The sequence below is a fragment of the Notothenia rossii genome, assembly GCF_949606895.1.
Source record: "Notothenia rossii genome assembly, chromosome: 3".
NCBI classification, from domain to species: domain Eukaryota; kingdom Metazoa; phylum Chordata; class Actinopteri; order Perciformes; family Nototheniidae; genus Notothenia; species Notothenia rossii.
In genome coordinates, this window is record NC_136901.1 from 8009338 (window position 1) to 8036797 (window position 27460).

Genomic DNA, 27460 nt, shown 5'->3' on the forward strand with positions numbered 1-27460 from the left:
CTACTGGGTCTCTGCTGGCATCCATCACATCCACTGTTTATTAATGCATTCTGTAAAGACATGAGTGTTTTTCATGTAGTTCAGACACTTCGGCTTTTGATTTTCAAAGAAATGTGTTGCATGTGAAGACTGCATATGAAGAAATGTTATTATGAATATATATAAAAATGACATTTTGAGACACTGGGTGAGGTTTGAACCTGGCATACAGTGTAGGATGCTGTGTGTGTCAGTCTACAGCTACATTGTCTGCTGGGTTTCAGACCTTTACTCATAAACATCGATGTTTTACAAGTGTTTTTATTGCTTATGTACTGTAAAGGATATCAAATGATCATGTTAAAGTATTGTGTTGTGTTTGAGGAACCAAAAAACACGGATAATTTGACAACTTTGTGTTTATTGACTCATCATAAAACATTCTTCAAACAATAAAACAATTTTAAATGTCCGTTTCTGTACAATGCTTGCTAAGCAATTTTATTTATATATAGAAAATGTACGAGGAGTTGTGTTAAAATGACAAAACTCCTTCAAATTTTAATGGCAGGTACTCTGGAAAAAATAACAGCATTCCATCAACAAATATTTTCAAGCAATAAATATGTATTTATAAATAGTGTAAATTTACATCAAGATTAGAAACATAACGAAACAAAAATCACAAATTATTCCATAACGCTATGTGCAACCCATTCTCTTTGTGACTTGGCTAGTACGTATTTTTTTAACTCAATTTTTCCTTTTTTTAACCTAAGAAACAAAACAAGACAAAGATAAAACATAAAAGCCGTAAAAAGAAAAAAAGAAAGAAAATCACCTTCACATTACAATTTTTTTTGGGGAGATTTTGCTGTCCAAAGAGTCTTAAAATGACTATCTACCATAGAAAAAGACCAAGTTAGGCTAGTGCTCCTTAGAAGGGGTAAAGATTTTTGGGGGAAATTCAGTAAATCAAACATTTTATCCAGAATAAAAGAACGAAAAAGAAGGAAGAGAGAGAAAGCTTGTCAAGTCAGTAGTCTTTTACGGGGTGGTGTTGCCAGTCGTGACAGTTAACAAGTATCTACAAAACATTTTCATTAAGAACCCCCCTGTTCCCAACCGTTTTTGATTAAGTCCTCCATTAAAACAGGGCTGAACCATTGTCAGTAGAGGGGGCTGGGAGGTGGGGGGGAGAAGAGAGTCCTGTGAGTTAGCTCGGTGGCGCCCCCCTCTGGAAGGGCCCCCAGCACTTTCAAACAAGTTGCATAGACAGACACACTCCGTCCGGCCGTCGCGATGGAGACCAGCCATTATGGCGGGGGTGGGGTTGGGGGGGTGAGGGTGTGAGGATGGGGGAGACGGCCTTGGCTTTCCTGAATATCAGAAATGGTCCGTAGATGTTTTGTTTGTTCGTTTTAAACAAAACAATATCTTATTACAAGTTCCTGTAAATGGGCTTCACATGGCTCCACAGCAGAAGAAGAAGGAGGCGTCACCTAATGTCAAGATGAAGATGAGTGAAGAGGAGGGGCCTGGGGAGGAAGAGGATAAGATCATTAGTCGTTGAAGTCATAAGGAATTAAATACCAGACAAAAAGAACCAAGTATTTCACTTTTATAGGAAGTTGTTCTGCAGGGTTTTTTAAAATACACATTTGTCTCAGGGGGCTCTGTCCTTAGAAGTTTGCAGGAAAACCCCCCAAGAAACTCCACCATTAACGGGGAGAAATGTAATAAATGCAATAGATGTTGGGCGTATGGATTCTAAATTACATTACATGTTAGAAGCTTTTATCCAAAGCAACTTACTTACTCAATACTGTGGACAATCCCCACAGGAGCAATTTGGGGTGAAGTGTCTCAGGGACACAACGACATGCTGACTGCAGTGGGATTTGAACCTGAGCTCCCCTGATCCGAACACCAACGCACTAGTCCACTACGCTACACGCCTATAATATTATAAATTTGATTGAAAAAGATCATTTGAATATATATAAACCGGACTCCTTCTTTATTAACATTTTGTAGTGGCTTACAAACTGTATTATGACAATTAGTGGCAATAAACATCTAGCTTTCAGTTTTGATGTTGTTGGACTTAGGGCTGCTCAATTCATCGGATTTCAATCGCGATTACGATTAAGGCTTGCAACGATTACGAAAACAACGTAATCTAAATAAAACGATTATTTTTTTATTATTATTATTTATTTTTGGGGTTTTTCAGTTGAATTATACTTTAAGTTCAGGGTAATCAACTGTTAAAAACATACTGTCAAAAATAAAATTCTCCAATAAATGGATGTTTTCAAAGTCAATGAATAATCGCATCTAATAATCGCAATTACAATTATTGATCCAAATAATCGAGATTATGATTTTTGCCATAATCGAGCAGCCCTAGTTGGACTGCATCTTTAAAGAGGTAATAATAATCCTTAAGTGCAAACAAAAGTAGAATTATGACTTAGGCATGTCTACGGTTATAGGAACGGTGAATGTCACTAAGGGGAGATTTTGGAAGTAGTCTTTGTTTATAACATTATTATTTCAAATGTTGTTATGAATTATGTATGGATAAACATGGCACTCATAGTGAATATAATCATCTGTGTTAAATAAAAGTGATAAATACTATGTAATGTAATAATAAAATAACATTCCACAGAAACCATTATTTATGAAGTTTATTCATGATTCTACTTTATTTGGAGAGAGGTAGCAAGCGCCCCTCAGAGTTGAGACTTACTAATGTGAACTGGTCGTAGACCTGCATCATGTCGTCCATGCGGTGCTGCTCCAGCACCACGAAGTTATCCAGCGTGGCGCTGCCTTTCCGGGCACAGTCCTGGCAGTGCACCACGTACTGCTTCTTGGACAGGAGCTCGCGGCGCACAAACAGCAGGTTGAACACCTCCACCTGCACAGTATACAAACACACAGGCGTATTAGAAAGAGCTCCGATTGAATGGCTTTAATGCCGTTCGATTATATCGCGGCGCTCAGCTTTGATGTGTGAGTTGAATGGAGCAGAGGCTGCAGTGGTAATGTCATCCAGGGACAGATCCTGGAGCTATAGACGGTGCATAATACACTCATTTCCATGACACAATGGCAGCAGACGTTTAATTGAAAATGGACACATTTCTGCTAAATAGCTGAAAGCCATGCATTCAATAAAATCCATTTAGCGTGCCCGTTAATTAGCGCTAAGAAGGCAGCCTTTTAATACACTGTTCATGGACCAACTGAAAAGGTAAAGTGCAACGTTGTGGCATTAATGTGTGAACTAAGTGAATTTGTATTCTACACACGCATCTACTGGAACAGTTCAGCTCTACTCCCACATAATGTTTTAGACATCTTGTATACATCTATGCTGAAAGGCGGCCGGTGCGTTCACTGACCTCACAGATGGTGCAGTAGTGGGCCGGCTCGTCCCGGGTCCTTGGCCTCAGCACCGTCTCCTTGCCTGCTGTCGCCAGAGCTTCCTTCACCCACTGGCACTGCTTCAACGTCCGCAACAAGCAGTACCTGAGACCAAAACACGTTTCAAATAAATCCAGCCTGTGCAAACTTTAAATATAAACCACCCAGCTGCTGATTCTGTTCCTCACTTGATCATCTCGAACAGCTTGTGGTCAGACACTTTGATGTTGCGCGCCATGTTCCAGGAGAGGTGCACCATGGGAACCATTGACTTGACACTCTGGAGCTTGTTCCACTCGTAGCGCTCCACGGCAAGCTTGTACTGGTGGGCTGAAAGAGCATGAAGGAAACAGGATGTCATCGCAAAGGAAGACGCATCAAAAATACGTTAAGAGCCTCCTCTCCACGCTTTAGAACCATTAACCCATTTCCCATAATCCCATGCGTACCGGTGAGAGGTCCAACGTTCCAGGCGATGTTGTTGCACCACCCGATGGCCTGAACCCAGTGCACGGTGCCGGTGTTCAGCCACACCAGGTCCCCGGGCCTCTGGATGAAGCGGTACACGGGCACGTCCGCCTCGTACAGGTCCTCCAGGTTGGGCCACCACGAGCCCATCAGGAAGTTGATGTTGTTCCTGCAGGGGGGGGGGGGGGGGGGAGGAAGTAGAGACAAAATACATGTATGATCCTGAAAATGAGCACACTAGGGCCCTTTCTCATTTCATCAAATCCCCCTCCTCGACTCCTCTGGTAGTGACCCGGAAATGAATTTCAGCGCGCCATGTTGAAGGACATCTCATTTCACTAAATGCACTTCGTGGACCGAGGACCGAGCGTCGAGGAGGCTCTCTGGAGGAGCTATAACCGAGGATACACTGATGGGTCCTCCACGGCTCCTTCGTGGATGCATTTCCGGGAACAGAAATGTTTCAAAGAGTTGTGACGCACGGCCGGACTTATCTCAGCCAATGGCAGCTCTGCATGCATCCCCTGGATATTATTTTAGTAACTGCTTTCATCGCGACGCGATGTTTACAGTGAGAACAGCTGCGAGGTCCGTGCAGAAAGCAGAACAGTGTGTATAATATATATCACTCAGTATAACAGGCCTACTCTCTTTATTTGCTGTAGTTTAGTAGATATCTACAAACAAAGAGTCGGTATTTTTCTAAAACCATTTAGTGCTTCACATAGGCTAATAAAATACACAACGGCTATAGCCTGTTTTAGGAGCTGTAGGTGTGTGTGTGTGGTACAGTGTGTAGGTGTGTGTGGTACAGTGTGTAGGTGTGTGTGTGTGGTGTAGGTGTGTGTGGTACAGTGTGTAGGTGTGTGTGTGTGGTGTAGTTGTGTGTGGTACAGTGTGTAGGTGTGTGTGTGTGGTGTAGGTGTGTGTGGTACAGTGTGTAGGTGTGTGTGGTACAGTGTGTGCGTAGATGCAGCGGACAGACGGGTCTCAGTTGGTTTGGTGTCCTCTGCTTACTTTTAATACTTGTAAATAAAACTTTTGGCCCGTAATTTATTTTCCTCATTGTAGCGACCAGAGAGGGGAGAGGGGAGAGGGGAGAGGGGAGAGGGGGGGGGGGGGTAGTGTTACGTTATTATGAGAGTGCTCTGTTTGATTCTGAAATTGTATATATTTATATAAATATATTTAAGCAATAGCTCACGACAGGCTGTGGTATATGCTCATTATTTCACAGCTAAGGGGCGTGGTTCGGCCCAACGCGAAACGGTTACCAAGTGTGGCAATATGAAAGAAAAATACACACTCTAATTTAAATAGTTTTTATTATTAAATAATGATGTTCAAAATAAAATAGTCCCTCCGTTGCCTTCTGCACAAAACATGGTTTTTGTGCGACATGGTTGCTATGCAACAACACTAACAGCCGGTGAACATATTAGACAGAGAGCGTTGATCCATTATTTGGCTCTTTATTTACATTAATGTGTATGTTGCTGTTTATTGTGCAGCCACTGAAAAACTGTCCAGCATCAGTAGCATGGCTTACGTGGTCACTTGTATAGGTTGAAGTTGTTCTAGGGTGTTGCTTGGCGTGGCGAGAATATTGCTCCACTTTCTCCGGTCCCCGAGATTGGGCTTCCAGTAGCTCTGGAGAGAGCTTTCACACCTGTGGCCACTAACGGTCATAATTTCTCTGCTTTGTTTCAAGACCCGCATCAGAAAGCTTTTGAATGGTGGTACTTTTCCAGTTGGTCTACCTCCTCTTCACGTAGCTCTGCATGTCGTAGTTTAGGTGCTTTTTTTTTCTTCTGTAGATAGGCACTGCTAAATCCACTCCTCCATAGTAATACCACCCCGGAGGTCGAAGTTAATCTTAAATGTTTCCATCTTATGCTTTGTAAGTTTGTTTCGTAACGGAAGAAATTTAAATATATTTATAAAACTGACAAGTCAAATCAAGCAATCTGATTGGTCGATAGCGTTTTTGCGGAGCTCTTTGATTACAGATTTGAAAACATCGTTGCTTGCTTTAAAAGTAGCACAATTCATTATGTTAAACCTTCAAAAGTATCTAGATATCCCTGCCCTAATGCCAAAGGAACTGCACACTGAATATGTTTTGCCGTTTGATGTCTAAGTCTGGACCGCTGCGTAAAAAGGAGGGCTTCTGCCCCGTTACTTCTCCGCTGCTTTATTGTTCCAGTATGAAAAGCAAACTGCAGTTTGCTTTTCAGCCCAACGGTATACTGTTTTTCTCAGACGCGGAGGGATACTGACTTGTTGTGAAAAGTAACTTACAATTCTACCCGTGGTATACGCTCAGTATATCACGGCTAAGAACCAATCAGATTGCTTGATTTGACTTGTCCGTTTTATAAACATATATATATGTGTGTGTCCGCATCTGGAGCCTGTTATTGTCTCATTATACCGCACTGTGAATGAATCAAAGTAAATATCTAAGTCATCATGAACACATCTGTCCATCAGAGAGAGGGCTGCTGTGCCTCCTGTCATCATTAATGGACGTCTCTTTAAAATGACCGCTCAGAGGAGAGGAGTTCTCATTTCTCTAACCGCCTGCTGCTTCCCCTCCTCTCTCCTCGGTTCCCCTCCTCCGCTCCTCCGCTCGCAAATCCTGTGGGCGGGACTAAGTCTCGAGGATAGGAGTCGAGGAGGGGAGTTAGAGAAATGAGAAAGGGCCTAGGGCCCCTTTAAGGACAGAGGGTGTTATGTGTGTTTAGAGCTTGTCTTACTTTTCACAGAAGTTGCTCATCACTCCCCAGTAGGGCTCCGGTACGGCAAACCATTCGCAGTCTCCTGGGCCGATGTTGATGTTGACCGCACAGAAGTTGTTGTGCTCCTGGTGACCTGGAGACAAACACAAACATGTTTAGATGCAGTAATCCACACAATAAAACGTAACCTTCAACTTTAGTAATGACAGGAAAGAGGTGTTTAGTGTGTATTGACCTGCTATCCTGCTCCCGGGGACCTTCATGTAGAGCTGCACTGTGTTCATGCCCAGTATGGTGTGGCCCACGTGGCTCAGCAGGTTGCCGGCGGAGACGACTCGAGCGAAGGCCGGGAGCTTACTGAGCTCCTGGAGCTGCTGTTTCCACCTGCAGGTGAGAGGAGAGGTCATTATGAAGAGTGTCATCAAGTTGAAATGCTTTGCCGATTGTTTTAAAGCTTCTTAACAATCCAAACAATCCAGATCAGGACTCACTTCCTCTCGTCCGACACGTCGATGTTGGTTCCAAACTTGATGTGCTTTAAGGGTCCCCTTCTTTTGCGTGCAACACTGAAACCACAAAAACTATTTACAATAGCAATATGGAGCTTTTAAATGTGGATAAATAATACAAATTAAAGGTTATTCAATATAAAGAACATGGTGTACCTCTCTGCTGACGCTGGCTCTGTGTCCGAGGGCTCCTTGAGTGCCTTCTTCTCATTCTCCTCCTGAAAACAAACGCATTAAAACAGCAGCACTTCAATTATTTGGTTTCCTTCAATGTCCAATTTTCTTTTCCTAAGTGGGACACGTATAGTATCACTGACCCGCAGGGACTCCTGGAAGGACGCCGCCTGGTACTGGGCGTATTTGGCGATGGTGGTGTGGGCTCGGGCGCTTTCGCAGCGCCACATTTTCTTGGTGCCGGCTGGGTCCCAGTTCTCATCGGCGGGCTGCGAGAGCTGCGTCCAGACCTCCACCAGGTGCTCCGGGTTGGCCTCCACCAACGTCTTCGTGGAGAAAAGACCCAAGTCTGCAGAGAGACGGGAAAACATGAATAAAACGCTGATGTGTTTGTGATTCAAGGGGATATGTGTAAACTAAGCATTTACCCAGTTTGAGTGCTCCAGCCAGTCCTCGGATGACGGTGACGGGGTTGGAGGGGTTTGTGCAGAACTGGTGCAGGGGGGGGAAGAAAGCGTCCCTCTTGTTCTCCAGCTGCTCATCAGACAGGAAACAGGAAGTTAAAGGAAAAAGAAAATGACCCCCTGCTTTAATGAACAAGACTCATCAGGTAAAAAGAGTTTCTCGCACTTCCTCAGCCTGACGTTTATCCTAAACTGTTAGGGTAATACTCACATAGATGCTCGGTGTGGGGGGGTTGAGCTTGTCTTTGGGCAGGGCTGGTGAGGGTGGAGGGGGCAGCCGGGGCGGGGGGCACTTATCGAGGAGGATACTGCTGTTGGAGAGACCATTCCTCCCCAGGTTCCTGCACAACATGTTAGAAGTTAAGCACCAGCAGACACACCCTTCCTCTGATCTCACTCTCCCAACATTTGTATATTAGCTACATGCAAGGGGCTGCCACATTTGACCTGTTACATGTCAAATAGGGGATAATTCACTTCCATTTGATGGACTGACTGCAGCCAAACGGAGGAATCTGTTCACCCGAGTGATCTGCGCTGAGTAATATCTGCACGGCAACAAGACTGCCCAGTAGCCTTCAGTGTTGTTAACAGTTACATAATGATCTGCCTTGGGTTGTGCAGTTACTCTGAAACGCCACCGGGAGGAGACATCTCCAAAACAATCCTGCTCTCATCATCACATCAACAGCTAAACACACCCCCTCCCCCCCCCCCCCCCCCCATTTACCTTAATGAGGGTAATGTAAAGTACGCAACATTTACTTCATACCTTTCAAACGTTGCATGCATCTTATCGCATTCAACCCATTTCCATTCATCTACACCATTTTTGTTTGTACCTTGCACAGTTCAAACCCAGCGCTGTCTGTGCTCAAAATGCATCAACGCAGCCTAGATTTTAAAACCATGCTTCTTAGGATGTTAGAAAAAGGAGAAATGGCCAAACGCTGTAACTCCAGTGCAGACTCCTTTAGTCAACACCATCCTTTCCCCTGAGGCTGGAAGGATCTGATGCACCTGCAGGACACCACCATGTGAATGAAACAGTCTCACCTGCAGGCCTTCAGCACGTCTGTGGAGCTGGGGTAGATGGATATCGAAGATGAGGACGAAGACGAGGAGGAGCTGTGTGCGTGAGGAGGCGTAGCTTTGAGACTGGTGACGGCCGGGGGCTCGGCCTTCAGCGGGCTCTGAGAGTCCTCGGAGATTCCTCCTTTACCGTTACCGTTCACGGCGGGCGCGGTGGACGTAGCGGGGGGGGCGGCATTGGCGGGGCTGTGTGCGCCCGTCTGTGTGTGTTCTGAAGATTTGGGGGAGGGCGTGGCGGTGGATATGGCAGAGATGGGCGAGGAGGCGGCCGAGTTGCCCAGCGCGTGGGGGGTGGAGGGCAGGGCGGCCGGGTGGATGTTGTTGACTTTCTTGTCTGACGTGGTGGATGAAGTCCCTTGCGACGGCCCCTCCCCCCCCTCAGGGTCCTTCCCCCCCGCCAGCAGGGCAGTTAGTCTAGGATTGTCTGCGCTAAGGCTCGGCTTCTCGCCGCCTTCCGCCCCCTTGCCGTCCTCCGAGTGAACGTGATTGGTTAGTCCGTCCTCCTGCGTCGTTTTGCCATCAGCTGACGGCGGCGTTTTGCCCTCGGGGCCCCCGTTGCCGAGGGAAGCTGCTGCCGTGGCGATGGCGGCTGCGGTGTTGCTATCTTTGGTAGCACCAGGTGCTGCTCCACCTGAGGTAGAGGAGAGGGGGAGGGAGGGGGGGGACGGGAGGTGGTTGTGAGGCTGCGGTCGTGGCGATGGGGCGTTAGTGGAATGTCCAACCTGATTGTTGGGGGTCTGGGAGTGAGACGGGAGCCCCTCACTACTGGAGCCCGATGCATGGGGAACACACCCCTTCTGAAGCCCCTGCAGGGAGGAGAGAGCAACTGTTACACATTGGTAGCGCTCCAATACATAGTACATGCAAGGCTAAGGGGCGGGACATCTCTAAGCAGAGTACCAATCACAACGCCAGCTAACCAATCAGAGCAGACTGGGCTCTGGTTTCAGACAGAGGGTGAAAAGAGGTGCTGCAGCACAGGCAGTATGAGAACAAAAAGAGCTTTTTGAACATTAAAGCATGGAGACATGTAAATAGAAGAATAAAATAATAGTTTTGACTCCTTCTATTATTACATGTGCTACTTACATACCGTAGCTCTGTAAAAGACATTGGGGTTGTGCATTAGAATAGCTTCACATCCTTCATTAAATCTCTTCTTAGTGTTGCTTTCAACAATAGGTCAGTAGGATACATTAGAATCATCTTATCCACATCTTAGCCACTTGTTGGAGAACAGGCAGTGATTAGAGGGTGGGGTCTGACCTGAGAGGAGTTTAGGTGCAGGGCCGGGCGCAGCGTGGCGTCCTGTGTTTGCGCGCTTGTGCAGGTGTGAGGTAGCAGTGCTGCGTCGCCGCTGCCGGCAGGCTGCAGGTAAGGCACGTCTCCGTTGGGTCCTGTGGCCGCGGGCCCCGACTGATTATTACTTCTGTTACTACTGTCGACCGCGGGGAGGGGGTCTGAGTGTCCGTGTGGCCCAAGGCCCACGGGCCCGTTGGCCAGAGGCGGGCACAGGGGCCGTTGGGGGCCCAGGTGGGGCCGGAGGCTGGGGTTGGGGGAGGGGAGGGAGTTGGTGGTGGGGCCGTTGGGGAGAGAGGGGCGCACCTGACTTCCTGAGGCATTCTGTCTCATCTGGAAATGAAAGGATCACATCAAATGAAGTTGATGCAGGATGTGCATTGTGTGAGTGTGAGTGTGAGTGTGAGTGTGAGTGTGTGTGTGAGTGAGAGTGTGTGTGTGTGTGTGTGTGTGTGTGTGTGATTGTGAGTGTGTGTGTGTGTGTGTGTGTGTGTGTGTGTGTGATTGTGAGTGTGTGTGTGTGTGTGTGTGTGTGTGATTGTGAGTGTGTGTGTGTGTGTATGTGTGTGTGTGTGTGTGTGGCAGCAGTATATTAACCTGGTGCTGGTGCTGCTGCATCATGGTGAGCTGAGCCTCCAGCTGTCCCAACATCTGCAGCTGGGGGGGCTTCAGGCTCGCTCGGTTACTCCGCAACTGTTCCAGCACCTGCGGAAGCACAGCAACAATAATATTAAAATATTATAAATAGAGAGGTGCATGATGAAGTATTTTTGCAAGCTAAGCCAAGTCGTAGAGTTTAGCAGATTTGTACTTCTAAGATGGTGCATAGAAACGCATTTTGATTTTGATTTGAAATTACAAGTTAGTGTGTTACTAACCTGTAATTTCTGCGGGGAGAGGTACCAGTTGGGGACTGGCTGCTGTGGGGGGTTACTGACCCATGAATCTCCCTGAAAAAAAAGCACATGTAAAGAGTGAAGATCTGATACGGACACGGCACAGGTGACCCCCCCGCCTGCTGTGAGAGGAAGCAGCTTCCTGTGGTTTACCTTGCCCGGGCTGGAGGCTCTCCTCCTCTTGGCGGGGCAGGACGGGTCCTCTGCTTGGCCCAGCGGACCCACGTGGGGGGGCAGAGAGGGGCCCCCGCCCTCTGCACTGTGATTGGGCTTACAAGCCTGGAGGGGAAAGGGGAAGGGGGGGTTGGCGGGAACGCAGGCAGCAAAAGAAAACGTAAGGAGGAAAGAAAAACAACGTAAATGGTAGGACGTAACAAAAAGGTCATGGAGGACAAGAAGAGGTTGGAGAAAGAAAAAAGCAATCGAGCGTGTTTATTTAAGAAAAGAGAGGAGACAAAGCAAAGCGAGGGATGGAGAGTAGGAAAAAAGAGAGAGAAGGAAGAGCAATTCTGTGATTGGGTGTTGGCGCTTCAGACAAGCAGAGCAAAAACACTGGTGTGGATCTGAAGCTGTGACCTCATAGGGCAGCGCCAGCCCCGAGGAGATCTGTCACTAACGCTGGGTATCACACCTGCAGCCTCCTCAGGACTCCTGATGTTCTCCTTATTGCAATTAAAAGTCGATCTGAAGCAGCTTTCCAGAGTGCACTAGCACGTGTGACCTGACACTGGCCTTAGCTCCGAGGGAGACATATGAGCCAGGAAAGCGCAATAATTAAAAGAAACAAGAATAAATGGCGTTGTAAACCACTGCTACTTATTGTTTTCCATTTGTTTTTGCGTATTTATTTATATTTTTTCAAAATGTTTGCTTGCCTTTTTACAACTTTTTTATCTAAACATCAATATAATAAGAGCCATGAATCGTCTACTACACTTCTAACGCTGCTAGGTTTGAGAGAGGAAAATCTAAACCAAAATAAATGTTTTTTATCCATCACGTACGTCCTGGTTCCCGCTGGAAGAGGCCTCAGAGTGAATTGACTCTCACCAAAGTCAACACACACACAGCTACAGTTAGACAACAGTGATCACACACACAAACATGGACACGAACAGAGCTACTCGCTTCTACTGTGTGATGGCCGTGAAATGAGTGAAGTGCTGATGAGACACTAGGGGGCGTTGCTGAGCAGCTGCAGGACATCTAAGGTCAACTACTGAGAGGGAGGGGGAGGAGGGAGGGAGTGGACAGAGCCAATGGGAAGCCGGGGTTCGGGCAGCACGACCTCACCGATCACACAGGGGATCAAACGCCAATGAGTGTGAGAATTATCACAAACACAGCCTTCCAATTAGAGCACTTTATATCAGATTAAGAGCAGTGTGGTTCAGGTAAAACAATTACAAACTGATTTTTAAATCAGGGGCAAGGGAGGAGGAGGGGGGGGGGTAATCCTGACATTGGATTACAACCAGGATTAATAGCAGGAGAAATTGAATGGGAAAGAATTAACAAAAGCCTGCATGAAGTGCTTTTTCTTTTTTTAGCGTGATGGGTGAAGCCGACGGCGCTGTGGAGAAGACAGGAAGTGCAGGGCTGGGTAACACTTGGCTGGACCCCTACTCACTTTAAAACAGATGCCATAAAGCAGCCATGACCTGGACTCTTTACATAGAGGGTGTTTTAAAAGGCGATTTCTGTCAATTAAATCAAAATCAAAAGGAAATAGAAAAACGAAAAAAATCCTTTTGTTGTGGTTTGTTTTTATCATTGTGTTTGCGTTACATCAAAAAAATAAAAAGAAAGATTATAACTGCTAATTGGATGAAACTGTCAAGTAATCTGTACTTGTATAAATGTATGTTTGACCTTTTCTTGCTTTTAGCCGTGGAAGTTGGTGTATGTATATATGCAATTTTGTTTATTTATGTGTGTATTATATACATACATAAATACATCTAGCTCCTAAGTTTGCAGCTAAAAGGCAGAAATATTTGGGTCCCTGACCAAAATTGTTGAAATTGGATGATAACGGGGGGGACCTTTATGTTGTCTACCCTCCCGCTGTGCTAATATTGAATTAGTAGCATTCAAAAACGTACATTATATATTTGGCGGCTTCTTTTAGACATCTGATCGTGGCGTGCAGCTCAACTGTTACCCATCAGTGTGGACGACAGTGCATGCGCGTGTGCTGACCTGCAGGTCTGTGTTCGCTCACTGTAAAGGGGGGGTGGGGGGGGGGAGGGGAGGAGGAGGAGGGGGGGGGGGGTGTAAGTTGCTCTATCTGGTCTCTCACCTGCTGTGGTGCACTGCTCAGGCCTCCCTGCCTGGAGGTTAGCTCAGCGGGGATTGGTAGACTCCATGCCTCCTCAATAAGAGGGAGCATTTTACTTTTACCCTGTAGGCTACTGAGCTGGGGGTTACTCAACTGAGCCTAGGGGAATGGAAAACGACGTGAAAAATAAAATAAATAATAAAACACTTTTTGGTAGGAAATTTTTTAAAAAACGATGACCTCAAAACAATGATCAGCAATGGTAAAGAGGTTAAAGACACAAAGCTAGGTTGTGTCTCTGTTGGCTGGTTCACCTGCGCCGTGTACAGCATCAACCACACATGAATGACATTCAGTAACAGTAATCGCTCAGGCCCATTAACACAAGCCTCGTCAGGAGCTTGTCTTAATGCCATGGACGTATGCTAAATGTAACATTCCTTCATGCATATGTAGAGGGAAATGACATTGGCTTGGACAAAAATATAGATGAATAAATCAACACATGAGATATGGGGATTGTCAGAGCCCCGGTTGTAGCATGTAGCATTAGCTTCCCCAATCAATCTGCTTGATACGGTTTTGTTTTATCCAAAGTAAGAGCAACTACCAGCCTGGCGCGAGTGAAATAATTAGATAATCGTAGGTGTTAGGGAGAGCAATTATATACCAGGACCTTCATATATTTTGGACGCTGGGTTTCCTATGCGTTCAAAAGCTTCCTATGATCTTATCCCATCTCAGTGGAATAATATCTAGAATTCTTCAACACAGTTGTTGCACTGGGAAAACTTTAGTAGGGTTAAGAAGAAAAAGAGGGGTCCTCTCCCAAAGATCTCCATTAAATTCCCAGCATGCATAGTGAGTTCCATCATTAGAGAAAGTGTCAGTTAGTGTTTAGTTGTCATTGTGTGGCACTAACTGCATGTCCATATTCCACGTGTGATGCTACACACACAGCTGTGGATTCACCCCACAGCCAGCAGCATCAATAAGGGATGTCCCGAGCTCATAAATGGATCTGTATCTGCTGTATAAATCTGTTTGTCTGCCAGCTGGCGAAATAAATCACGCCCAATTGAGCTCTTTGGAAACACTGGAAGTCAACAGTGAGCGAGTGACCCCGCGGAGCGTGCAAATTAAATGAACCGCAGCCAGCCGTTTCAATTAAAGCCGTGACAGCGTGTCAGTAAGTGCTTCATGGGGACATCCCTCCTTCTCAAACAATAGATTATCAAATTGAATCCGCTGTACGGACACCTCCTGCTCTCCCCTCTCCACCCACCTGCAGGCATTTGATGCGGTGTGTCAGCGCCGTGGTGTTGGTGCAGCCCTTGCTGCGCGTGGCGTTGATGTAGCACTTGATGGCGTCGTGCGGCTGGTTGCAGGACTCGTACAGCGTGCCCAGGTCCATCCAGGCGGCCGAGTGGCTGTGGTCCAGCTGCACGGCGCAGATGTAAGCCTGCAGGGCGTCCATGGGCTGGTTCTGCTGCTGGTACAACACCCTGAGGGGGGGGGGGGGGGGGTGTTGATGATGGTGACAACAGTGTTCAACTTGACTACATAAACATTTCACTGCACAGTATTTATTTTATGTTTCCTCCACACACTTGACGATGTCTCAGCAGCTCTTACCCTATAGAGCACCAGGTATCTGCGCTGGCCTCTGATTTGTCGATGGATTGCCGATAAGAGATGAAGGCGTCCTGGACTTTCCCGATACTGGAGTAGCACCTGCAGGAGACACTGGCTTTGAGAGGTGTGCCACAAACACAGAGCTTCTTTATACACCGACCTCCATTGAAACATTAAAAATGTCTCTGTTCTTGTTTTTAATTTGTTTCGTCAACTGTGCTGCTGACTATCTTGGGTTGTCATTTCAAATCATCAAGGTTGTTTTTCTTCAACCCCTTAATCTCATCAACAACATTGAACATTAGATACTGACCTTATGTCCAGCTTAAATGTAATGTAAAGAAAGAAGGCCAGAGAACTCCAAGAGAAATATAATCATTTACCACAAGTTCCCAGCAAATCAGACATGACATCCGTGTGTGTGTGTGTGTGTGTGTGTGTGTGTGTGTGTGTGTGTGTGTGTGTGTGTGTGTGTGTGTGTGTGTGTGTGTGTGTGTGTGTGTGTGTCGTACCTGCCCAGGAAGTACCAGGACTGTCCGGAGTTGGGGTCGGCCTCTAGAGATTTCTGCAGACACTGGATGGCATAGCTGTCCCTGCCGGCTCTGTCCCCGAGCTGCTCCACTGTGTGATGCATCCAGCCTGGAGGAGAAGACCAAATCCTTTCAGCTCTGATTTCATGGAGGTGAATTACACGTGGCACCGATGATATGTTTGGTTTCTCACCTAGCTGCTGCAGGGTAGTGGCCTTCACTTGTGCAGGAAGATCCTCCGCCTGCAGGAGGCTCTCGTAGGCCTCCTTGGCAGCCCGGTATCTCTTCTGGAGGAGAACAAAAATAAAACACAATTTACAAAAGTGTAAGGACTGGGTATACGCAGGAATCCTGAAGTCAGATGTCATTCCTTTTAAGACCTTTTTTAAGACCCTTTCCATACATTTAAGACCTCATCGCCACTTGGAGTTTTAACCGGTTACATTGGCGACCCACTTTACCTCAAATTGACTACCGTAATTTTCGGACTATAAGCCGCGCCTTTTTTCCCATTTTTCGACGCTACGGCTTATATAACGGTGCGGCTAATCTATGGATTTTTACAGCTAACGGCCAACACCTTTAACTCTATGGGCTCTATGGCCGGTCCGCGGACCCCCAACTTTAAGCGGCGGGTTCCAGCAGGAAAAGCTGGAGGCCGGAAAAGAGTGAGACAGGTAGCGCGCAAAAGTGAAAGTGGAACCGAGAGTGGTACGAGAGACAGAACGAGAGCAAGACAGACAGACATTACGAGAGCGAGACAGTTTGTCCCCGTACCACTGGTTGAAAACCACTGCTGTAGATCACTGCCGGTACGCTGGGAGCGCACCGTTTAAGTTTGAAAGTTGAAAAGTGTGTGTGTCTGAAACGCTATGTGATACAGTACAGTTTACACAGCACATGTTCTGTAGCTACTATTGCACTAAATGCTAACACTTGAATACGTTATGCAAATATGCAACTTGTTTGTTGAAATGTTAATAAATGGGAGCTTCCTCAAACAGCCATCTCTTTCCCGACAATCCCCTCTGTGCACGAACCCTTACATATGGTAATGAAACATTAAAACACCTGCGGCTTATAGTCCAGTGCGGCTTATATATGTACACATCATTCAATTTAGCTGATGCGGCTTATCTTCAGGTGCGCCTTATAGTCCGAAAATTACGGTATATACAGTATTGATTGTCCTTCCTCCTTATCTTCCAACCATTTGGACGCTAACTTGCATTTCCCCATAACGATGTTGTTTAACATCCGGCGTAAACGGACCTGCGCGCGCTATCAAGCAGTGAGCGTGCGATGTCCTGTTCAGATGACGTCAAACCCAACGGGATGCCATAAATAAACTAAACAGAATCACACTACACACCTACGCAATGATTACATTCAGGCAGACTGTAGAATACAACCTCTTTGGACAATTGATATACTTATTGAAAACAAGCTACAAAATGTGACACCTTGGAAAATGCCGTTTAAAACTTTTTAATAGCCTTAATTTTTGATAAATTAATTTATCAACTTGTAATACTTTTTAAGACCCCGCGGACCCCCTGAAGGATAACAGGAGAGGAAAGGACCCTCCTCCAGATGTAATCATTCCTCTGCAGCATTGTTTCCTGACACAGCACTATGAAATGAAGCGGCCCGCATTAGTGCTGCTACTGTACTCCTGCCACTAAAGGAGAGGGAGACCACCAGCATACAAAGGAGGGGGGCAGACTTTCTTGTTTCCGTAGCAACCCCGTCTCGATCGGCTGAGAGTAATGCCTTACACCCTCCCACCCACACTCTCGACTCAATTTTGTCAGCACCTGGTTGGAAATACATAATAAACCAGGGGTTTCCCTCACATTCACACACCCTGGGACTTGAGGCTCAGACAGTCGATCTCAATTACAAATGTGTCAATAATGAAATAACAGAAAGAAAGCTCTTACCTGAATCTCATACAAATGAGCGATGTGGAACTGAACTGCAGAAAGGAAGAAAGAGGACACATGTTAGAGTGCAGGTTACTAAAGGAAAGTCCCCCACCCTGTCCGTCCTCTTGGTAAGTCTTTGCAAAGTCAGGACATGAGGTGTGAGGAAGACGAGCTGCGGAGAGCAAGCTGTGCTCCTGGCGGCACCTTCCTTTGTCTGGAGCGCTGCAGTGTCTGATCTAAGCTGCCTGAGTGACTCTCAGCAGATGGAGGAGGGAGGGAGAGAGAAAGTGAGGAGGGAGGAGGGAGAAAGGGAAGAAAGACGGGGGCTGCCCTCGCTACATCTGTGTGAGAGCAGGAATGAGCGGGGGGGAGACAATGAGGAGACGATGGGCAAAATAAAAATGGATATTGCCATCCTGTCGTCAAGGTAACAGGTACCGAGGCGGGGGAGATGAGATGGCAGCGGCATATCAAATAATAGTGAACATAATCTAACACTCAGCACAGGGGGGGGGGGGCAGGCTGAGAGGAGGCAGGAGACACATACTGTAATGCATGTAAAGGAAATCAATAAAAATAACCTTTAAATACCAATTATAACATTTAAGAGCTATTGTTCTACTATCTGCACATGATGAGGAACCATTTGGTAAGACATCATTCAGTTGTATCACAATGAACTAACTCATTGAATGCATTTAATATAAGAAATGGGAACCCTGGTGTCTACAATTTCTTTCCTTTATAAAAAAAATATAATAATAACTAAATAAATACTTAAACATGTTATATGAGAAAGAGAGGTGCTTACTTTCAGCTTTGGACAAAGTGCAGGGGTTGGAGTCAATCAAAGCCAGCTGAAAATGCTGCGAGAAAAAACATTGAAAATGAGTGAAAGCACACAGAGAGTAAATGCATATTAAAGAGGTCCACCTCTAAGATGAAGCCACATGGGGAAACAAGAATGCTAGCTAGGCTCCACATGTCCTATTTGTACGAGAAGTCTTCCATCTTAAAGGTGGGTCTCTTGTGCAGGATGTCTAAATGACCCACCTTTAGGCTTGACTCGTAGTCTGTGTTGACCTTGAACATGAGACCCAGGCGCAGGTGGATCTCTTTGGCCCGGGAGAAGCCCGGGTCGATGTACAGCACCTCCTGGAATGCTTTGATCGCCCTGAGGGAGCGAGGGAGAACATGATGAAGAGACGGAGGAAGGTCAAAGATAGTATATATATATATATATATAAAGTATGCAAGTCCTGTTTGGTCTAAAGTGACTTCCTGGATGTTCCTTAATGCAGTATTATGGAAAAAGTAATACTTTTCTGCAATTTAAATACACCTTTTATGCAAATGAGATAAAGGAAGTTGGCACTCACCACTGAAAGGCATTATAGTGGAAGTACACCATTCCCAGGCCGTACAGAAAGGCAGCATTCTAAAAAAATAAAATAAAGAATAATACGATTTTAGACACTGCAATAAGTCTCTGAACGTGTGTACACAAAAGCCATACATGTTTACATGGCCTTGCAGCAGCTACGTGGTTCAGTAGGGAAAACAAACAAGCTGTCAATCTCACCACAATGTGTCAACGTTCCAGAAAAGGCAGAGAAAATGACTGACATGAAACCTGAAACCGCATTTTACACCTGCACGTAACCAAAACTAGACCATACACACTTCCTGTGAGTGAGCCAGGGAGCGTGTGGGTGAGTGAGCATCAGCGTGTGTAATATCCAGGGTGTGAGCATCACAAAGTGAAAGAGAAAGTGAGCATGGCAGCACGTGGTGTGTGTGTGTGTGTGTGTGTGTGTGTGTGTGTGTGTGTGTGTGCCTTACCTTCCAGTAGTCTGACTGTAAACTGTAGTACCTCTGGTATGCCGATAATGCTGTAATGATAAAAAGAGAGAGGATTCATCAGTGTCACCACAACACCGCTGAGGAGAAGTGGCCAGTCAGCATTTATTCACGTGGAGCTGGAGCGGCGCCAACCTCTCGTCTTCAGATGACGAACATGCGGAGAGGAGACGGCGACTCCACAAACGTGAGCGGAGGAGAAGAGGAGGGATCACTCACCTTTTGGGTAATCCTCCAGGAGGAGGTTGAAGTGGCCGAGCTGGCAGAATAACTCCGGCTCCACTTTGCCCTCGGCCTTAAGGATGAGCGAGTCGTAGCAGCGAACAGCCTGGGGAGAACACAATGACATCATGGTGTGTAACAAATACATACATACCACAGAGGAGGGATGGGAACGAGTCTTTGAATATTTGAAATGATTCAGGTACCTGATTATGGAAAAATAAATGATTATGGCCAAACTTAACTTAAATAATAATCACTATTATGGGTCCATAAAACATTTATTCAGCACTTTTGAATGCATACAGTACATTAATTCCAAGTCAAGTGCATTTTCTTTTCTCTGTAGGATAACTCCAACAAAGTGCATTCAGAACAAAGCCAAGGTGCTTTAAAACTGCATAAACATCTAGGCCAGTAGGCCTACAACAAAATAGTGTAAATAAAGACTGTAACAGCCAGGCCTTCAACAACAACAAATGCACCTATAAGTTTGGTAACCTAACTTGTTGTTGTGATGACGGAATCAAAACGCGGCGACAAGCACGGCACGCGACCATGCTCGCGGCTGCCTCACAGCCAACATGTCTGCCGCTTGGAGATATTTCAAATCAGAGAAAGAGGCGCGGATTGCGATTTGTAAAACGTGTTCAGCTGACATTTCTCGAGGGGGTGTAACTGCAAAGACTTTCACCACTTCGGGATTACTCCACCACTTGAAATCAAAACACCCAGACAAATATGCGGAGTAAGATCAACGTAAGCCTGCTCTCTGACATTCGGTGATAAAAGCCGAAAGGGCCTTTTTAACCATTTTCGGACGATAATTTTCGGTGGCCGAATATTCGGTGCATCCCTATATACGACAGTGCCATAGCTCTCTCTCTCTCTCTCTCGTCCGGTTATACTTCACTCACGTTTATGTCCAAATCCATCAGATCTAGCTAGTTCTAGCTAATGATATGGCTGCTGCCCCTCCCTACACGCAGATAAAGCAGACTCAAACCTCATCCCCGTCAATGAGTGGGCAGCCTAAACAACAATAAGTTGAAAGCAGGCCTATAGCCGTCCTCTGTTCAAACTGTGATCACTAGGTCAATACATTTGACAAATTCGAGTTGGTTTCTATACTTATTTGAACATGTATTTATTTATTTTGAAAAATTAAAATTGTAAACATTTTTCCCCCCAAATTATTTTTTATAGGATATATACATTTCAGTTAGCGTTTTTTTGGGGGGTCGAATTTTTGAATATACATTTGCTTTCAAATTCCCATCTCTACTACAGAGGAGAACTCATTGAGAACTGCTGAAAGTCAAGGCGCAGCTGACGTCAGCTCCTTAGCTCACATTCTTCTCCGCAGAAAGAATGAGGTTTGCTGGAGATAAGGACGTGTGCTTAAGGCTTTCCATTATAGATCGTCCAGCCCTGATAAAGACGGATACAAAAGCAGCGGCTGCCTGAGAGCTGCAGGATCCTCAAGGGCCATACCTATGATGTTTTAAGTGGAGTGTTGCCACAAATATGGTGCACACATCAACCTGAGGCCCTATCCAAAGGTTTTAATGTCATATGCACATAGGCTACAGTGTAGAAATGGCAATGAAAATCTTATGACCAGAGCTCCTCCAACAATGCAACATAGTTATACGAGACATAAAACAATACAAAAAATAGTGCAAAAAGTCTATAAACACGTAAATCAGGGGTGTCAAACTCAATTTCGTCACGGGCCACATCAGCATTAAGGTTGCACACAAAGGGCCGGTTGTAACTTTAAGACTATATATAAATAATGTAGTATATTACATGATTGCCTCTGCACTGGATTATTATCGGATAGGGTAATAACTTCATAATTAACTACGTCTGGAAGCAGAAGTCTAGGGAAAATAATTGCAAGTCTCTTTAGTGGCATGTCACAAAATGATTTAAAAAGATAAGCCAAATTCTGGAGAAAAAAAGTCAAAATCAAACAAAATAAGTGACATTCTGAAAAAAAGGCATAGTTTGAAGGAAAATTGTGGGACATGTAGTTCAGTGGCATGTCACCGTATAATAAACATATTATATTCTTTGCAAGCTCTTGTGGAGCCGCAAAAGCTGAAGCAACGGGCCGGATTTGGCCCCCGGGCCTTGAGTTTGACACCCCTGACGTAAATAGAATATGATATATACGAGAACAGAATGTACAATTAAATATTGTACAGTAATATTACAGTGAAAACTTTTTAGATAAATAAATAGTAAGATGACAACTAGAGATGTCCCGATCCGATCACGTGATCGGGGATCGGAGCCGATCACGTGATTTTCAAAAGATCGGAAGAAAAAAATCGGGGTTCGTTTTTTTTTTTTAATACATTTTTTTATTTTTTATTATTCAATGTTACAAAACAAAAATGACCATGTTCAAGTCTTAAAGTCATCCTGAGGCCTTAGTTTTGGTTTCAAATTACAGAACATCATGTATGTGTTGCTTCTTTGGGGCTTGTTTTCATAGACCTGGTTGCTTATTTCTCTCAAATCTGGCAACAGAGTGGGCAGGGCGCAGTGTCTAATTGTAGCAGTAAGCTAACGAGTACTGATAAGCTTTATTTAGTTTTGATCCAATGCTGCACAACTGAACTGATCCAATGCTGCTGTGAAAGAAAGAAGCTATATCCATGTTGGATAGAATATCCAATTTAAATTTAAAAAATAACCTTAAGGGACAACTTGAATGCTCTTTTCTTTTTTTCTCTTAATGCATTGCATAAAGATCGGATCGGGAAAAATCGGTATCAGCAAATTGTCAAAATCAAATGATCGGAATCGGATCGGGACATCCCTAATGACAACAGATGAATGTTTATGGAGGCACTTTACTGAGCTCAGCTGAAAAAGGGTCAGCAAAGGATAAAATCCCGACCAATCACAATAGAGCCAGCTAACCAATCAGAGCAGCTCTGGTTTCAGACAGAGGGTGAAAGGAGGTGCTGCAGCACAGGCAGTGTGAGAAAAATAAAGAGCTTTTTGAACATTAAAGCATGGAGACATGTCACAGGAGAGACACTACATACTGATATGAACCTGAATGTGAGCAGAGTATGTCCCCTTTGAATCAGTTAGCATATAAATTAAATGCTCACGTTCTTTTGGTCCCATACCCAACAGGACTCCTCTAAATATTCAGTATCTGTCGAAACAGCGTCAGAAACAACACGCATTTTTACAATAACCTTGATTCAATATCTATCTTTCAAATTGAGATAACATCTTCCAAAGAAAGGTTGATCACTCTGTTGGAGTTGTGAGGACTACAGAAGTTGTTCCAGGATGTCAAAGAGGAATGCTTCTTTTACCTATATATGTATTCTAATACCCAATCTATCAGAATCAGCAATAATTAGGACAGATGATGCACAGGACGTCCAAAAATCTGAAGTTGAACAGCATCTGCCCTGATGAAGAGAGGAGCCAATGACAAATGGAGCCTAGTTGAGTGGTAACAAAAAGGAAATCAGGCACTCATTGGCCATGTCTCTCCCCACACTAAGATTCACAAACATGAGGACTACTCTGAAGAATCACTGAGGACGGGCTCAGCTGCTCCCCAATGCTGAGTGCTCTTCAAAGCCAACGAGAGGCAGCTGCACGAGCAAGAAACTGCATTTGGAAATACAATTATGAACCTGAAAATGATCTTAATATGGCCCCTTTAATAGGCTAGTTAGGCAGCATTACATAAAAACATTGAACCCATAGAGCTTCATTCCACCCTGCATAGCTGGGTAATATGCAACACATACTGTGCGATAATACGGAGAAGTGTTTACATGTGTTGCACAAAGAGATTGCCAAAGATTGGCTGAAAGAGATTACAGATGTTTTCCAGGACATTAAACGTAGTGTTGCACTCTTGCAGGCTAATCCAACTCACACTTTCCAGCTTTTAACTTGATCAAATGAATGGTATTTTCCAATTTTTAATATAGTTTGATTGTCAGGAAATCAAATTACAAGTAGGATCTTAGTGGTGGTAGGAAGTCATGCAACCATGGTATAGATTGTTTATATCCTAATGTTCCCTTCACATGTCTCGTGGTTGCATTTACACTTCAAATATTTGAAAGATATCATGCACAGGCCCTTAAATAAATGACTGTATATCTTATTTTTGGTGATTGATAAACAATAAATAATTTGTGACAGTCAACCAAACGCCTAAATCATCAAGATCTACTTTCAACATGGATAAATATTGGAGGAAAACGCCAGCTCCACTTCTCATACTACAGTTTCTTTGCCATGGTTGAACTTTTGACCTGCAGACATCATTAAGACAACTGCCAGAAGACGCATGCATTCAATCCTGGACCTCCTTTCTGTAGGGTGAATAACACGGAGCCTCCATAAAACACAATGTGTTCTGTTTCATGCTACATCTGCAGGATTATTACAAAGAGCACTAAAGGCATCTTGTGACTATGCTTAAATTGCTTTTTAAATGAAGTTATATTTTAATAATCCCCCGTGGGAGGAATTGTCCCTCTCCATCTTAACTATTAAACAGAGGTCAGCGACAGTGCAGCGCCTGGGGCAGTGCTTCAGTCAAAGGCAATGAATGAACAGCCCTATGACTTAAGAAAAACTAACCTGAAAGAAACGACGCAAACACAGGAATATATGCAAACTTCACACTTCCTTCTGCAAAAAGTGATGCAAAAAGCACCAATAGATAATCACCCATGTAGAAAATAAGCATTCAAAGCGTATCTCCTGTCTAGTTATTCTAAGCTTGCTTCATTGACACCTAGTTACTGGTGATACAGTGACCTAGATCTGTCAGAGAAGTTGAACCACAGCTATCTGCATGTAGAGAGCAACAGAGATGCAGCTAAGGCGACAGACAGGGTAGTCTAACAAAACTAATACGCTTTGACCAGACATGTTAAAAGCAGACTCAAATACAAAAGGTTTGAGAGTCCACATTCTGGTCCGTTACCCATGTTGTTTTTATGAGCCTTTTATTCTCATTGGCAAGCCCAAGAATATTTTCAATTATTCAATGTGAGTATGGATGGTCAATTATTAGACTACTAGAATAACAAATGGATACGCTAATAGCAGACCTACGCTATCGAGCTAGCAATCAGCAGCTTGCCAAATGTGTTGTACTGTGCTCTGCATCATTGGTTGGTCTAATATCAGCATTATTGTTATGCTGTATGCCACTTTAAAAATTCAAACTCTGGTTATTAGCATATTCATTACTAGCCCCCTCTTTGGAAAGCCTAGAGCTGCAAAAAAAAAAAGTCCTTGCACTGTTACAATATCGTAACAAAATTACCCAACATAACAGTATTCAGTGCCATGTTAGCTACATGATATATCTGACTCGTGTCACCGTCAGACTGCAATAACCTGCACTTGCAGACATCTGAGGTTGGACCGGCCCATGGCTGTGTGCATATTTAACCAGGAGTAGTACTCCTACAAGAGTAGGACAGTAACAGGAACATTTGGCAACAGACGCTCACTATGTAGCAAGATCGGGTTTTTGAGGGTGTCGACCGTTACTGCCACCATAACAACCGAAAAATAAATGAATTGCGTAACGCACAGAATAACTTGTGCCATGCAAATTATTATTTTAGCATGGCCCATAATAAATGTCACTGGTTTTTTGACACATAGGACTTTTTTTATGTAAAGACTGGGCTGTCTTAAGCTAGGGTTTTTTAAGGCCAGAATGCCAACCAAAGCACAAAAAACACCTGGTAATTAAATTAACAAATTGTGTGCAAAACCATTGCATTAGTTTAAAAATATGTTAGGAAGAAACACATTAGTTCATGAGCTTGTTCTGCTTTGAAAATGGGAAGTGCACAGTTTAATGCAAGCCTCATACACTGTCCATATTCTCTAGCAAGTATGGCAGATAAGACCTTGCTGCTGTTCCTGTGCAGCTAATGCTAATTAAATATCCACACTTCCTAGGTATCCCACACCACCTAGCGAGCAGATCCGCGGATGCCCCTTCACACCATGAGCTGTCAACAGCACCATCTCCTCCACATCACCCGTTTTTCAAGATAATATCACAAAAAAAGGACTAGCTTCAATGTTAGCCCTATCATGTGTTGTGCACAGGTATCATGAGTGTGTTTAACATGTAGCTTTCCAATAACACAGCACATGCAGAGCCAAACAGGGCCATTACAAACTGTAAACAAAGGACCTAGACACCGCCTTTGTCAGCAAGAGGAACACATATATACAAAGAGCAAAGACCCGAGAGGATAATGAAGATGCACAAAAGCAACACAAAAGATTACGAGCAATATATTCATATCAGATGGGTTATAGCTATCGGTGTCACTCCGCCATGTCCCGCCATCTTGGACAGGCAGCCAGCCATTGGCGTTACTTGTAACGTTATCAACTCCTTCACAAATGAGCAAAATAGGTGATTTGGTGCATTCATTCAGCAGTGCAATGTCCCCCAAAACAACCTGACTGACTGTTAAGGAGACACCATATCAATGCAAATGCTACGGATAGAAGCTAGCCCATAATAACGTAGAGGGGTACAGCTGTATTTGGTGCACACTGAACAGGGCTACAGCGTTACTTCCACAAACAGTCACATAACGACATGTATATGTTTAAATTCAGATGTGAGAGTATAACGCTTGCAACGTTATAATAGCAATGCACTTTCCTATTTTTCCAGTCAAAAATGTGCTAGTACACCAAACCATGACGACGTTGTGTTGCTGGTTGCAAGTGCATAAGGATACACAGGACAAAGTTAGCTATGAAGCTAACAGGGAAGGGCGGCTGCGTAACAGACGTTAACATATGTTTATAGCAATGTAGTAGCATGGAAATGGGGATAGCAACTCGGCTAGCCGCAGGTGCAGGATCGCTGTTCATCGGATGCTAACTAGCATGCTAGCTGACAGGCTAATAGAGGGGCTGCGGCTATAGCTGGCCTTTCCTTAGCGAGTGGGCCTGGGCTTGCTACTATGAGAGCAAATACACTGCCGTGCATAATAGTTGAGAAGTGGGTCCCAGGGATTGGGGTGTTGCTTTATTGTGTAAAAATACATCCAGTTTAGATATGCTACCTTCATCAACAGGGCCTTCGTTCTGGCGCCATCTTCATGAAGCTTCTGAAATCCAAACAGTGAGCTGCAAGCGAGAAGACAACACACTCAGAGCGGATCAGAAACATGATCGGCATGCAAGGAAAGAAAACAATCAATTTAAATAAAGTGTGTGATTATGTGACTGCACGGGGTGTACTGTTCCGACCTGTCGATCCCGGCCAAACTGTCCCTCTCCTGGGCTGTCAGTGTCGGAAAGTCCTCCTCTGTTTCACTCGCTTTTCCCGCCGCCATTTTCTTTCCCTCATCACCACTAGAAGAAGAAGCCGAGCCGAGACTCCGAGCAGCAGCGCAGGCAGCGACGGCGACAGACACACCGCACGATTGCATGGAAAAAATCGCGACGCGGGGACAAACGCTTTGCTCCGCCGAATCAAAGAAGAAAAACTGAAAAAAAAACAGACGATCAAAAACTTTTTCCCAGGATGAAAAGATGCGATTCGATATAGTAAATCCTTTCGGGGGGACACAAGCGCTCTCCGGGTAGCTCCTCAAACGTCACATTTTTCATCACAAAGTGATAATGTGCCGCTATTTGAATCCGAATAAACTGGTTATAGTATCCAATATGTGAGTATTTCACAATAAAATGCGTTTCGGCCGAGAAGATAAAGTTGTTATAATTGTGTCACCCAAGCGAACCCACGCGCCGCTCTAGCCACGCCCTCTCCCCCCTCATCAGCCAATGGGAGTCCCCGAATCCCACCATATGACTTCCCTGCTTTATCGTTCTTTAATCTTAAATATTCATTTTTCTCCCTGCAAACCACTCATTTTTAATTCCACG

The 27460-nt window shown here is 44.7% G+C and overlaps 1 protein-coding gene across 2 annotated transcripts; it reads right to left on the reverse strand.

Annotated features, from left to right (window-relative positions):
* Nucleotides 1–380: 380 nt before the first annotated feature.
* LOC307034277 (lysine-specific demethylase 6A-like) lies at nucleotides 381–27401 on the reverse strand. Of its 2 annotated transcripts, XM_079673030.1 has the most exons (30): nucleotides 26822–27401; nucleotides 26635–26698; nucleotides 19514–19622; nucleotides 19277–19326; nucleotides 18814–18872; nucleotides 18488–18608; nucleotides 18246–18300; nucleotides 17450–17484; nucleotides 15700–15793; nucleotides 15489–15615; nucleotides 14977–15075; nucleotides 14627–14846; nucleotides 13363–13500; nucleotides 11214–11339; nucleotides 11043–11114; nucleotides 10762–10869; nucleotides 10132–10497; nucleotides 8830–9671; nucleotides 7985–8114; nucleotides 7738–7843; nucleotides 7453–7658; nucleotides 7292–7353; nucleotides 7118–7192; nucleotides 6862–7010; nucleotides 6645–6759; nucleotides 3867–4054; nucleotides 3606–3747; nucleotides 3396–3522; nucleotides 2738–2908; nucleotides 381–1517 (listed from the first exon to the last, which is right to left on the reverse strand). In XM_079673030.1, exons 1-30 carry the CDS (start codon nucleotides 27001–27003, stop codon nucleotides 1488–1490), a joined length of 4368 nt encoding a protein of 1455 aa, XP_079529156.1. In that variant the 5' UTR covers nucleotides 27004–27401; the 3' UTR covers nucleotides 381–1487. The 2 variants fall into 2 exon arrangements, with proteins under 2 accessions (XP_079529156.1, XP_079529157.1); XM_079673031.1 differs by lacking the exon at nucleotides 13363–13500 and having other exon boundaries at nucleotides 26822–27392.
* Nucleotides 27402–27460: the final 59 nt, after the last annotated feature.